Genomic DNA, 13,882 nt, shown 5'->3' on the forward strand with positions numbered 1-13,882 from the left:
TTTATTGCACAGCTCCATTGGCCTTTGTGCCTATTTGTACTGCCAAGACAAGATAGGCAAAAGGGTTATGGACATGGGTGATTAGTTGATGCTTGTACATTGGATAAAGTTGCTTTCGAATTGCTGTTTCGTAGTGGCTTTTATTTCAGCATTGTGACCAAGAGAATGCTGTGATAGTCAGTGACAGAAGGATGTTAAGCTTTGTGACCGTTGTACTGTAGGGAATTATGATTGTGCTCAGTGGAACTATTGTTAAAAGAAACAATCATGTCACAACTGGCTGGGAAGGGGATGTGCTGGTATCCTCCTCCCATCCTTCTCTTCCCACTCCTTCACTTCTACCTTCTCCTGTTCCTGAGCTGGTCACTACATTCCTGGTGAGAAGCGCGATCCCCTCATGATATTGTGGATGATAAGTTGACCACCATAATCAGAACAGATGCTTCAGTGAGCACTGGAGGCCTCATCCAGAGGTCCAGACAGCAGAATCATTGTTTCAGCCCTCCAATGATTTTTTTCCATAATGTTTCATTTGCCATAACGGCTCTTATTTTACACATGCAAACAACGTGTGATAGGCATGATCCAGGTCTAAAGCGAATAAGCCTCGTTGCCTAACCATTATCTTCTGGTTCAAATACTGAGGGAACACTGGACTGTCACAGAATGAAAACATCATGACTGCTGCCATGATAGCAGGTATTCGCCAGAAGACATGTGCACTGCACCTGGTTTAGCTGAAGGTAAAATAAATAATCTTGGAAGACTCTAGGTGGGTAAGGCCTTTTGCCAAGAACACTTTTCCCCCTCCTCTCTGTGAACAGCTTGTCCTCTTTGCTGATGTTGCTGTATCTCCCCTCATGCTGCGGTCAAGGTGGATGGTAACTTACAGCACCAATGATTGGGAGCAAGTGATCTGGGGCAGGATTCTCCGACCCCCCGCCGGGTCGGACAATCCCTGGGGGGGGCGGCGCGAATCCCGCACAGCCGCCGGCTGCCATATTCTCCGGCGCGGTTTTCGGGCGGGGGCGGGGATCTTGCCATGCCAATCGGGGGCCGTTGGCAGCGGCCCCCCCGGCAATTCTCTGGGCCCCAATGGGCCGAGTGGCCATCCGTTTCTGGCCAGTCCCGCCGGCGTGGATTAGACATGCTCCCATACGGTGGGACCTGGCAGGTAAGTCGGCTGGTGCGGTCCACGGGGGGATCCAACACCGGGGGGGAGCCCCCATGGTGGTCTGGCCTGCGATCGGGGCCCACCGATCTGCGTGCGGGCCTGTGCCATGGGGGCACTCCTTCCTTCCGCGCCGGCCCCTGTAAGGCTCCACCATGGCCGGCGCGGAGAAGACAACCCCCTGCGCATGCGCCAGAATATACCAGCTGGTCTGCGGATGCACAGAACCACGGCAGTGGTTCTGCGCCTGCGCGAGATCACGCTGGCCCTTCGGCGCATGCGCTAACTCGCGCAGTCCCTTCGGCGCCGGCTGCCGCGGCTCCAACCCCTCCGGCGTCCACATAGAACATACAGTGCAGAAGGGGGCCATTCGGCCCATCAAGTCTGCACTGACCCACTTAGGCCCTCACTTCCACCCTATCCCCGTAACCCAAAAAACCCTCCTAATCTTTTTGGTCACTAAGGGCAATTTACCATGGCCAATCTACCTAACCTGCATGTCTTTGGACCACCTGTGACGCTGGGGCGGTTCGCGCCGGTATTCCCGCCGGCGTGGGGACTTGGTCCCCGCACCGGAGAATCCCACCTATGAAGTCAGAACCAAGGTCTTCTACACATGTGGCATCAATTCCTGTTGACTTCACCAACTTTAACCAACTCTGCAACCATCATGCACTTCCACAAGCTCAAACAGAACCATCACAAATTAATCAATGACTGACCTGCAAGTTGTTGATAATCCCTTTAAAGAGTGCATGTGTATCCTTTGTAAGGAAAACAAAAAGTAGTTTTAAGAGATTTATATTTGTATTGGTAAACATTAGAACTAAGGTATAGTTTTAAGTGGGTTTAATTCGATGTTTCTGGGCCTGGACGGGTAAAAGGTATAGTTAGATTCGAGCTGGAGAAAAGTATTTGTATGTGTTAGGTTCAGTTCAGTTCCAACTTTGTTTCTACTGTGTTTAGAGAGAACTAAGGAGTGAAGAATAAATAAAAGGCGTAAGCTTCTGGGTATTGCTTAACAACTGGGGCCTTGTGAGGTAGAGAAGCTTTTAAGTTTTAGTTTTGCTAATTTGATTGCAGTTAGAGATAGGTAGTGAGGAAAGTCAGATCTCACAGCTCTGCTTGAAGCAGTTGGTTTTAGAAGGCTAATGAAGGAACATCTCTCTCACCATTGCTAGAAGAGAAGCCATATCATAGAGTAATGGTTATGAAAACAGATGCCGAAAATCTAAAGGCCAGCTAGTTAAATGAAGGGAAGCATCCAAGAAGTCTGGAGTTAAGTGAATAGAGACCAAGGTATTGTTCAGAAGAACTTAAGGAAGCGTAAACAAATGCCGGGATTCTCCATTCACTGCCACTGAAATTAGGAATCCCAATCGGGCAGAGAATGGAGCATCAGCAGAAAATCAGGATGGGCACCGGGCAACAGACCCATTCCCATTCTCTGCTCTCCTGCTGCTGGCCGTAGCTCGCTACCTGCCCCGTGCTGCCAGGCGGCAGAGGTGTTCCCTAAGGGTCCCAGGGGTTGGGTGGGCTTGGTTGTGGGTGAGGGGTTGACTCCAGTCCCCCCCCCCACCAGGATGGTGATCCCATGTTTGGTCTTCACCTTCCAGCCCCGCATAACAGCACAGTGGGTGTACCTACACCTCAAAGACTGCAATGGTTCAAGAAGGCAACTCATCACCACCTTCTGAAGGGCAATTGTGGATCGGCAATAAATGCTGGCCTAACCAGCAACACCCACATCCCATAAATTAAAAAAAACCTAAAGAACGCCCTTGGAATGGTGATCTCAGGCAGCCTACCTCTTCTTGGTTTTCACAGGCACTCTTTTAATATTACAGGTCATCCATTCTCTTCATTATTTAAACATTCTAATTTCCTACCACGTGTGACAAACAATTGATCTCGGTGCCCTTGAACAATGGGATCCTACTTCTTATTAATGTTTAGTGAACTCCTGCTGGAAAGTACATGTTTGGATAGCATTGGGCTTGGTTGGATGTCTTCAATGGAGAATCGGCTGCTGACACTGGCTGTGCGTATACATAAAAATTGGCCCCAACAGAGTGCAGCTGGAATCCACTGAACCAGGTCCTAACAAGACAGGAAAGGAGAAAACATATATTGAATCCCCTCATTAATCCTTTTCATTTGCAATATGATTCTATTCATATTTCTCAGCTGTTGTTCATTGCTCAGTGACCAAATGCATGAATCATCTTTGCTGGGTTTTAGTGAGCATACCTATTTTGCTGCATATATTTATTTTCTGTGTGTCTGCATTGCTCTATCTGTCCATGTCTATGTATTCCTTGTTGATGATCAAAGGGACCTGGTTTTGTTGATCATGAGTCTCTAAATGCTAACATGCAGGTGTAGCAAGTAATTAGGAAGGCAAATAGTATGTTGGTTATTAGTGCAAGAGGATTTGAGTGCAGAAGAGGTGTTGCTGTAATTGCAGAGCCTTGGTGAGACTGCACCTACCATATTTTGTATGGTTTTGGTCTCCCGATCTAATGAAGGATATACTTGCCATCGGAGGAGTGTGGCAAAGGTTCACCAGACTGATTCCTTGGATGGTGGGATTGTCAAAAGAGGAGAGTTAAAGGTGCCTGCATCTCTGCATTTTAGAAGAATGAGAGGTAGTCTCACTGAATCATACACATTTCTTGAAGGGTACAACAGGGTAGATGCAGAAAGGATGTTTCTCCTGTTGAGTCTAGAATCAGGGGAACTGGTCTCAGAGTAAGAGGTGTGGGGCGGGATTCTCCACTCCCGCGCCAAAGTGCCCACGCCGTCGTGAACGGCGTCAAGGTTCACGACGGCACGAAACGGCCCCGATCCCGACCGATTCAGGCCCCGACAACGGGCTAGGATCTGGGCCGCGTCATCTACATGCGCCAGGCCTTGTCGCCACGTAAAGGCGGTGCCGCATAGATGACGCGGCCGGCGCCGCATAACTGCCGTCACCCGCGCATGCACGGGTTGGCCGGCGCCAACCCGCGCATGCATGGTTGCCGTCCTCTCTGAGTCCGCCCCGCAAGAAGATGGCGGACGGATCTTGCGGGGCCGCGGAAGGAAGGAGGTCCTCCTTCAGAGAGGACGGCCCGACGATCGGTGGGCACCGATCGCGGGCCATGCCACATTTGAGGTACCCCCCGGGTGCAGGACCCCCCTCCCCCCCGCAGGCCGCCCCCCCCCCCAGCGTTCCCGCACTGTTCCCGACGGCAGCGACCAGGTGTGGACGGCGCCGGGGGCAACCCGCCGTTTTGGCCTGGCCGCTTGGCCCATCCGGGCCTGAGAATAGCGGGGGTGCCGGAGAGTCGCCATTTTGGGTGTCTCCGGCGATTCTCCAGCCTGCGGAACTCGACGGGGCCGTTTCCGCCGCTTGGGAGAATCGTGGGTGGGCGTCGGACCGGCGTCCGGGAAATTTTGGCGGCCCAGGCGATTCTCCCAACCGGCGCGGGAGTGGAGAATCTCGCCCGGGATGTTTAGGTCTGAGAGGAGGTGGAATTTCTTCACTCAGAGGGTGGTGAACCTTTGAAATTCTTACCCCAAAGGGCTGTGGAAGGTCAGTCACGAGCATGTTCAAGATAGAGGCCGACAGATTTTTATACATTAATGGCATCAAGGGACATGGGGATAGTGCAGGGAAATTGCATTGAGGTAGATTATCCATGATCTAGTTGAATGGCCAAGCATGCTTGAGGGGCTGAATGAGCTAGTCTTGTTCCAATTTTCTATGTGCTTATGTCATCATGTTAGTATGTCTACTTCTTGACGTCACTGTGATTTCTTTTGACCATTTCTGTCTCTTGTGTTCTATTTCTGACATTATGAGCTGGATTCTGGCTACTCTACTATATAGGAACCATTCAGCCCATCCAATTTGCTCCACCATTCGATCATGGCTCACATGTTCCTCATCCCATTCTCCTGCCTTCTCCCCATAACCCCTGATCCCCTTATTAATCAAGATCACCAGATTTGTGCTTGAGGTGCAGTTGCCTACAGGGCTACAGACACAGGGTTGGAAGGTGTAATTTGACAGAATAGTTCTTTCTTAGAACATAAGAACTAGGAGTAGTAGTAGGCAATTTAACCTATTGAGCCTGCACCACCATTCAATGTGATCATGGCTGATCTCATCATGGCCTCATCTCCACCGAGGCTGGACCTGCCTTCAAAACAAACACCTGAATCATGGAGATTTTCATTCGAGGGAAGGGGAGATAATGTGCGATGAAGTTGAGCATGCTGACTCCTGAAGCAGATCCAGGAGCATATGGAGTGGGTCTGATTAGAATGCTTGCCTCCGAGACCTGGTCCCAGCTGTTTTAGAAGATTTTAAGATTGTAGGTCTTACCCCTCACATTCCCTCCCAACCCCATTGCCCCTCGTAACTCACAGCCAACTCATGCCCCCATTCACCCCCTAATACCCCTTTTGAACTCAATGCCAAATCATGACCCTTACCCATTGACCTCTCATACACCCATCCCGGCTCACTGCCAACTCATATCCCCACATCCAGCCAACCGCTCCCTTCCCCGATGGCTCCTCAAAACCCATGCCAACTCACCCCATATCCAACATGGCCAGACCTCAGGAGTGTTGTGGAATTGAAGAAAATGAACTGCCAAAAAATATAATACTGTTCTCGCTATTCAAACTTGATAGTGAAATAAACTTCGATTCATGAATCCACTCCCAAGCAAATCTTTAAAATCTGAAGTGATTCGGCTCTAATAAAAACAAACGTCTATTCATACCCTTAATCGTTTAATATGCTCTTGAAGCTGTCAATCAAACTGTGAGTTCAGAAGCTCCTGCTGAGATAATTGTAGCTTTTGCAACTCAACTAAGCATTGATAACAAAGGAAATATCAACAAAAAACTCGACACAAACTGATCAAACAGATGTAACACCAGCAATAATCACTGAAAGCTGCAGCCAATGTTTATTTACTATTTAAAGAGCAGAGATCTAAAAATCTCAGATCATGAAAGTTAAAGAGACCTTATCCATGCTTTAAGAGTGTTTACATCAACTCCAGAAATTTTTGACTCCCACACTGTGAGTTAATTTCCTTGCAACAGCCAAAATTGGATTTGTTTCAACTGAGCACAAAAGTCAAATAGCTGTGCTGAGTTTGGGTTTCCTTCCTGTGTGATCATGCCTGTCACCTTTCTCTTAATGGCAAAAATGGGATTTTTAAAAAATGGTACTGGACCTCTGCATCTGGGTCCTGCACACAATTTTTAAAAAATGTGTTAAAACATTTTTCCAATTAAGGGCCAATCTACCTACCCTGCACTTGTTTAGGTTGTGGGGGTGAGACCCACGCTGACACGGGGAGAATGTGCAAACTCCACACGGAAAGTGACCTGGGGCCAGGATCGAATCCAGGTCCTCGACGCCGCGAGACAGCAGTACTAACCACTGTGCCACCGTTCTGCTAAAATGTATTTTTATTGACGTTTTCAAGTTTTTACAAGTATCGCATTAAAACAAAAGAAATAGAGAAAGAAGCCACAGGTATCAATGCAAAACAGGGACAGCACATAAAAGAAGTCATTACAAGCATAGGAACAAATAGACTGGACAACATCCTCCATAGATACAAGATACATCTGCACTGAAACAGGATACAGTCAACAACAGAGTTACAGCATACCCATAGTAAGAAAAATAACAGTGGAATTAAAAACCCGAGAGTCCCAGGGCTAAGGAGAAATTCCACTGATACTCACAACTCAATCCAACTCCCTTCCAGGCCCAGAACAATGCAGACAATCATCACATAACTACAGTACCACAAGGAAAGGACCGGATACCACAGGCCCAAGGAAACATCAGACCTCAAACCCAGGCTCACCCATAGAAAATTAGGAAAAGAGCAAAGAGTAAGGAGCAAAGACCTGAGCCACCAAACCCCATCCACCGAGTCCCAGGTCCTAAGGAGATACAGGACATCAAGCAACGCCACATCCCCTTGGGTATACCAGGACAGCCATGAGGCCCGAGGGTAAGAAGGATATCATCAGATCATAGTCGGAAGGGTGGAACCCCATAACAGAGAAAAGGGAGTGGTTAAGGCACTCCCCAAAGAGGGGCACTATGGGAGGTAGGGCCAACCCACTTCCCCCAGCACCAGGGAACTGATCCCAACAGCCAGGAAAAAAAGGGTAGAGCTACCACAAGACAAATTATCAAATAGGCCCTCTTAATAATCCAGAGCATCGAGACCCGCCATTGTAGCATCACCAGACTTAACTCAGGGAGAAAACCAAGTACAAAGTGAGGGACACAGCAGAAGCCACATCTTGAGGTCTGTCAAGGGAAGATAAAAGGATAAACAGCAAGAACTAATCACTCGGATAATAGGACTACCCGAGTTACTGCCGGAGGCATTCCAAAGTGGACGACAGCCTGCCATCAAAACCACTGGGGGACTTCACTCTTACCCTGGGGGAAAAAATAAAAAATAGAGAACTCTTGGGCACAATGCTCGGTCCATCCCAAAATCATTGGCCACCTAGTGCCAGCTCCCCCTATGGGAAACCTGAAAGAGAGCATCCCTATTCCTTGGGTCGACAGGATACCAACTACAGCGCCGGGCCTGGCCTAGCCCAGCACCATCACAAAAGGACATTCAGGAGAACCTAACCCCAGGAACTTCCACGCTGTCACAACCCTTACACCCCACCCAAGTTACACCAACCCTGTCCTAATCAGGACAAGGCACTCCACCTCTCCACTCAAAAAAAGGACATACAAATTGGCCCTAGCCAATGAAGAACCCCAGCCCCGAGGAAGAAGAACGTTCAAGGCACCCACATGATAGATGCCCTGGGAGGGAAAGCCGGACCTCACCCCCACCCCCCCCCCCCCCCCCGGACATTCATGCACCCTCAAATGGCCACTATTTTTAAAGGTCAGCGAGCCTTCCTCATTCTGTAAAAAGCTGGCACTGTGTGAATCTATGTTTGTGTGTGTCTTTGCATTCTATCAATTGGTCGGTGTTCCTCTCAACTGGCTCAGTGTTCATTTTGTCTCCTGATCAAAAAGCTTAATCCAATAACAAACACTTTATATGGATCAATATTGTTACATGGTTGATTTCCATGGTCAGGGCGGGGACTCGGAGTCAGCATGTCTATTACACCTTAAAATCACATATCTTACTCTCTTGATGTAAGTGGACCTCAATGTCCTGTTATCAACTGCATACCTTTATTCTCTAATATTTAGTTATACAATGGCACGACATGAAAGCTTGAACAGTAAAATCTTGTGTGTGCGTGTGTGTTGGACACCAGTCCCCATATCTTCTATTTGATTTGCTATGTAGGAAACATACTTTGGTTAGACACTTCATTTAATTCCAGCTACTGGATTTAAACCACATTGCCAGATAGCTTATGGGTTGTACAGAATTAATTCTGTCAGACAAGTGTAATTTAACAGCAATACCTTCATTAATTCAAAATCCCTTCTGTGTCAAATAAGCAAAGAATTGAAATGCACACTATAAATAACTTCAAACTCTTTAGCAATCTTTATAAAAGTTAAAACCCATATGAAAACAATGAGTCAGGAACGCCCAAAGAGTAAAGTAATGAATAAAGGAAGGTAAAAAGCTCAACTGAAAAACACTGTGACGCAGACTTGAGCCACTATCCTGATATTTTTTTCCCCAGGTAAAATTGACAAGTAACATTTACAATGCAACCTAAAAGTAATTGTCAATAATAATTCTTATTCATACTTATAGGCATGACTGTTTGGTGCTGTAAATTCCAGGATAGTGTTTTCTTTGAGATTCTTGTTTCTGTATTGTCAACATGGCTTTGAATTATCCACATTTTCTGCAGTAGCTATTGTTCAATTGGGTTTTGTGCTCTTTCCAGCAGTCACATCTGGATATGAGTGATGCATTTATCTGGATGTTTGGCACAGGTCCTACCCACCCTGTTACCAAAGGTCACGCTTTGTCATTAGTAGTGCCTATTTTTGCTCAAGCATGGATATAAAACCTTGCTTCTCCTCCCCACATGCCCGTAGCCCTGACGGTCCCTTGTGTTCTGGAAGCATTTATTAGTGCTTGGCTTTCGATAGATCAAGGTTTAACGCAGTTGGAGCTGGAGGGGTTAGTTTGAAAGCAATTTGGTAATGCTGCAGTCCAAGTTGTTTGCTGCCAACCTCGCCATCTCCACTGTCAATCAAAGCTTAGTTGGTAAATGCCCATTGTAGAACTGTGTACCTACCAGCTACTGTTCAAACATGAGTTGACCTCCAAAGGGCGAACATTACAGGTGCTAAAATTGATATCATGCCACAAAGATAAGGAGAACAACATCACAAGATAGACTCACTCCTATAACTATGTAAAGACTTTGCCAGAAAACGTGCTTCAGTGGCTGTCAGCAGATGGACCGGCTTTGATATTCGTCCCACAGTCAATTTACCTGCTGACACCATCTGGCTTACACATGAAAATGGCCAGTTGAATGAAGTACTAGACTGCTGCCAGGAGGTGTGGAACCAATTTGAGCAGGCTCCAATGTTGGCTGGGACTTATGGATAAGTCCAGGAAGCAGAAGGGAGTTGGTTGAGAGGGAGGCACCTCTGTTCCCATTGGATCCACATTATCGTGCACTTAAAAATAGCTACCTCCCAGCCATTTCCATGCACTTTAGTAGCTTCTTTATGTGCTACTGGTTAAGCAGTCGTAGAGTCCGGAAATGCAGTCGTAGCTTGAGAGCGCGCAATATTTGGCTATTTCTAACAGATGTGGCAAATGGGTCTGCAAATGTGTGCATGGGAAATTATTTCAAGAATTAGGCCCAGCAAATTCAATTTAAATATTGAAATGAGGGCTGCGATCATTTGAGGCAATGTAATACTAAAAAGAGGGCTGCGATCATTTGAGGCAATATCTATTGCTGCCTTAAAACAGGTCCTGCCACGTTGAACAACAGCGGCATGAGCACTTGCATAAATCTGGCACAGGCCTTCCCATTGCTAAAATCTGTCACTGCGTTGCCTGCTTTACAGCCACAGACTTGGTGCAACAAAGTTGAACTCCTACACCATGGGCCTTTTAGTCTATAGGGTTCCATACTGCTTGGTAATGCATTCTCTCACTGAGCCAGAAGAGGGAGCTCTGAGAATGATCTGCTACACCAAGTGCAAAAGCACTATTTTCTCCATTCATATGTCCATATTCTTCAGTTGGTACCCTTATGTCACCCTCAGAGAACCAAGAACTACGAACATAAATAAATATGCAGCTTACCCCGTTTTGGCAAAATTTGTCCAGTATGTCATGACAACAGCACTAAGCATCACATCATTTTTGGAAAAGTTGCATGGGAATATATCAGTCGGTCCAACCATAGGGATCCCAAAAACATAAGGTACTTCATCACCATGGGATGCATCAGACCAGGCTGGTTTCATGTCACTCTGACAGTGATGGTAGAAGGCGTAGAAATATGTAGGAGAGCCATAACGAGCATGCAGATCGGCTGTCACCACTGCAGGCTCCACCCACTGATGATCAGTAAAAAGAGCCACCAAGGTTTTCCGTCGTGTCTCAGGATTGTCACGGTCTGCCCAGTCAGTGTACATGAATTTGATTGTTTCCCGGAGTGTGTCCTTTCCCTCAGGGTAGCCGTAAAGATTATCCACAAACTTAGAAACAGTAAAATCAAAGTCACTTCCAGATATCCCATCGTCCTGATCTACTATCCATTCCACAAATTTGAATCCTTCTCCTTGATTGACTCCCAACATGATGTCATAATTTAGAAACTCTCCCTGCTCCATCAGAATTTCAGGATCATCCGGTATAACATCCCCATCGATGACTGGGCCAAATGCAACATGATACTGTGCTGGTTTGATGTCCTGTTCTACTAGTTCCCTGAAAGATTTCTGCCTCAGACAGTCCACCATGTCAAGAGTATCCAGCATGTTGCAGCCCACCTTCTCCGCGAGTAACCTTGTGTATTTTGCTGGTTGGTAATTCACTGCCCAGCTCGATAAGGCTGACCCACTCTGAATAATCGCTCTTTGGAAAAGACCTGAAGATAAAATCAGAGAATACAGAGTTAAAAAATAAGAACTTTAGGAATCAGGAAAACCTATTAGGCCCACAAATTAATTGCTTTGTCAGTGAACAACTCCACTTGCTCACCTTCTCCCTCTATTTCTTCATTACCTCCTCATTTTTCAGAAATGCACCATTTATGCTGCACACTTTTAATGTCCTTCCAATGATAGCTTTCTTTAGTTCAACTCATAGTTTAGTTCTTGACAGGAATTCCATAATCTTGCCCAATTCTACGTCACTCCTAGTAACTTGTTCAGGCTAAACTCAACATTGCACATGTCATGCCTTGTTGACCATGAGCTGAACTTCAAATCTTATATCTTATCCTCCACTTCAATAACACCGAGTGCCTTCATTGCAACTCATCCAACTGTTCCTGAAACTTCAACACTGGACTTGTAAAACACCAACTTACATAAATTCCCACTCACCAGAACCCTGTCACCTGCAGCCTATTCCATTCTATATTTAATTTGTTAACATTCTGCCTTTGCGAACCTTCATATCCCAAACCACTGACTTCAGAATCCTCATCCTTATTTAACATTCCATTCATTCCAACACTCTATCCTGCAACCTGTGCCACTATTTCAATAAACATCCCAGAATTCTCCATCTCTTTCCCACCGGCAGGACAAGATCATCAGAGGTGGCGGTAAACAGTCAGGTGGGGGTGGATGTACCCAACATTGACTCTGAATGCCATGGGATTGGGTCAAAAATGAACATAGAACAGTACATGTGCCGAGCATTGTCCGAAACCAAGATCAAGCTATCCCACTCCCTGTCATTCTGGTGTGCTCCATGTGCCTATCCAATAACCGCTTGAAAGTTCCTAAAGTGTCCGACTCCACTATCACATGGCAACCTCCAGCTGATTACCACCGATCAGCTTCAGTCAGGTAATAAATCAATACTTCTGCATGTTGAATAGAACTTGGAAGAAGCGTGGAGGGTAGCGAGAATATCTCATTCAAAGCGTGACTCATTAACACTGTGAGCTAACAAATTCCTGAAGGATATTGCTGCCAAACTGAACTTGTGGCAAGTGGTGAGAAATTCAACAGGAGGGGGAAAAAAAACACTTGAACTAATCTTCACCAATTTAGCAGTTGCAGATGCATTTTTCCATGTCAATATTGGTTGGGGTGACCTTCCTTGTGGAAATGAAGTACTGCCTTCACTGCCAATATCATTTTCAGAACAGAAATGTCAGCTCAAAACTAGGTATCCATGAGGTGCTCTGGGACATTTGCAACAGTAAAATTGTTTTCCACCATAATCCATAGCCACATAGCCTGCCATAGCCAAAGGAAGGTGGTTGTGATTGCTGGAGGCCAACACTCTCAGCTCAGGGTATCACAGTAGGAATTTTGCAGCCCAGTATCCTTGGCCCAAGCATTATCAAATATCTTCCTTCCGTCAAAAAGAAGGAGGATTGCACGTTCATGATTGCTCAGAGTTCATCTATTTCCAACTCCTCATAATGGATCAATCAGTGCTTGCATCTATCAAGATCTGGACAACATTCAGGCTTAGGCTGGTATGTGGGGCAATTAACATTCGTACCACACGAGTCTCTAGCAAGGGAGAGTCAAGCCACTTTCCCTTGACATCAATGGCATCACTACATTTACATTCCTTGTAACTCCCTCCGCTGTAATGAATTCCTGTAATATGGTGCCATGGCCAGTTCGCTCATCCATCTGCAGTCTCCAGTCTCATCCAAACAAGCTGAAAAAAACATCATACCTTTGTTGGACAATTGCAAGGGCTGAGGCTCCTGCACTCCTGTCCCCTCTGGGTCCCCTTATCTGTCTCACTTGCCTTCACACCCTGCTGTTCCTCACCAATGACAAAATCGGAAGACCCTACCTTAAGGGGTGTGACTGCCTTCTGAAATAAAGTCTCCCGATAACTTTCCTCCCTCTTGGTGTACCCCAGTGTCTCCAGTTCAGCCTCCAGCTCAATAGCTCGGAGTCAAAGTTCCTGCACTGCAAACAGTTACTGCAGATGTGTTTGACCTGGCTTGCACTGGAATCCAGAAGCTCCCACAGCCTGAAATTGTAGCAAATCACCTGCCTTGCCACCTCCAATTATTTAATAATTGCTAATTAATTTAAAATTAATAAAACTTACTCCTCCCAATAGGTTTTGGCACTGACAGTAAACCTTACATTACTGATAAAACAACAGTACATACAATACTGATTAAACTTACAATTTCTAATAATACCAGTTCCTCGTTTATCTGTTTCTTCTGCTGCACCAAAGTGAAAATCAAATACTGGATGCTGAAAAAGAGAAGTAAAAAGTACCTCCTCCGCCCTTCCACAACTCCCCAATCAGCAAACTTCTTGTAACCTAAAGCACCTCTCTTCCCCTCGGAATCTAATTCCTACTTTGAACTAAATTTCCAAATATGCTCATCCGTTCTCTATCTCACTCAGGCCAAACACTCTCCTCACTAATTGTGTACCTCTTACTAACTCCCTTTCCAATTATTGGCCTTGTGTCTTCTGTCACCTCATTCAGCTTCTGAATTACTTCCCAATTAGTGGTTAGCACAGCTGCCTCACAGCAC

The 13,882-nt window shown here is 46.2% G+C and overlaps 1 protein-coding gene across 4 annotated transcripts in view; it reads right to left on the minus strand.

Moving 5' to 3' along the window:
• nlgn3a (neuroligin 3a) overlaps positions 1–13,882 on the minus strand; it is a 417,061-nt gene that overhangs the window by 59,785 nt on the left and 343,394 nt on the right. For all 4 annotated transcript variants that reach the window (XM_072505500.1, XM_072505501.1, XM_072505502.1 and 1 more), the window contains one exon: positions 10,480–11,269. In XM_072505500.1, coding sequence (XP_072361601.1) covers positions 10,480–11,269 — 790 coding nt within the window. The remainder of the gene's footprint in view (positions 1–10,479; positions 11,270–13,882) is intronic.

Source organism: Scyliorhinus torazame, chromosome 5, assembly GCF_047496885.1.
Source record: "Scyliorhinus torazame isolate Kashiwa2021f chromosome 5, sScyTor2.1, whole genome shotgun sequence".
Taxonomy (NCBI): Eukaryota; Metazoa; Chordata; class Chondrichthyes; order Carcharhiniformes; family Scyliorhinidae; genus Scyliorhinus; species Scyliorhinus torazame.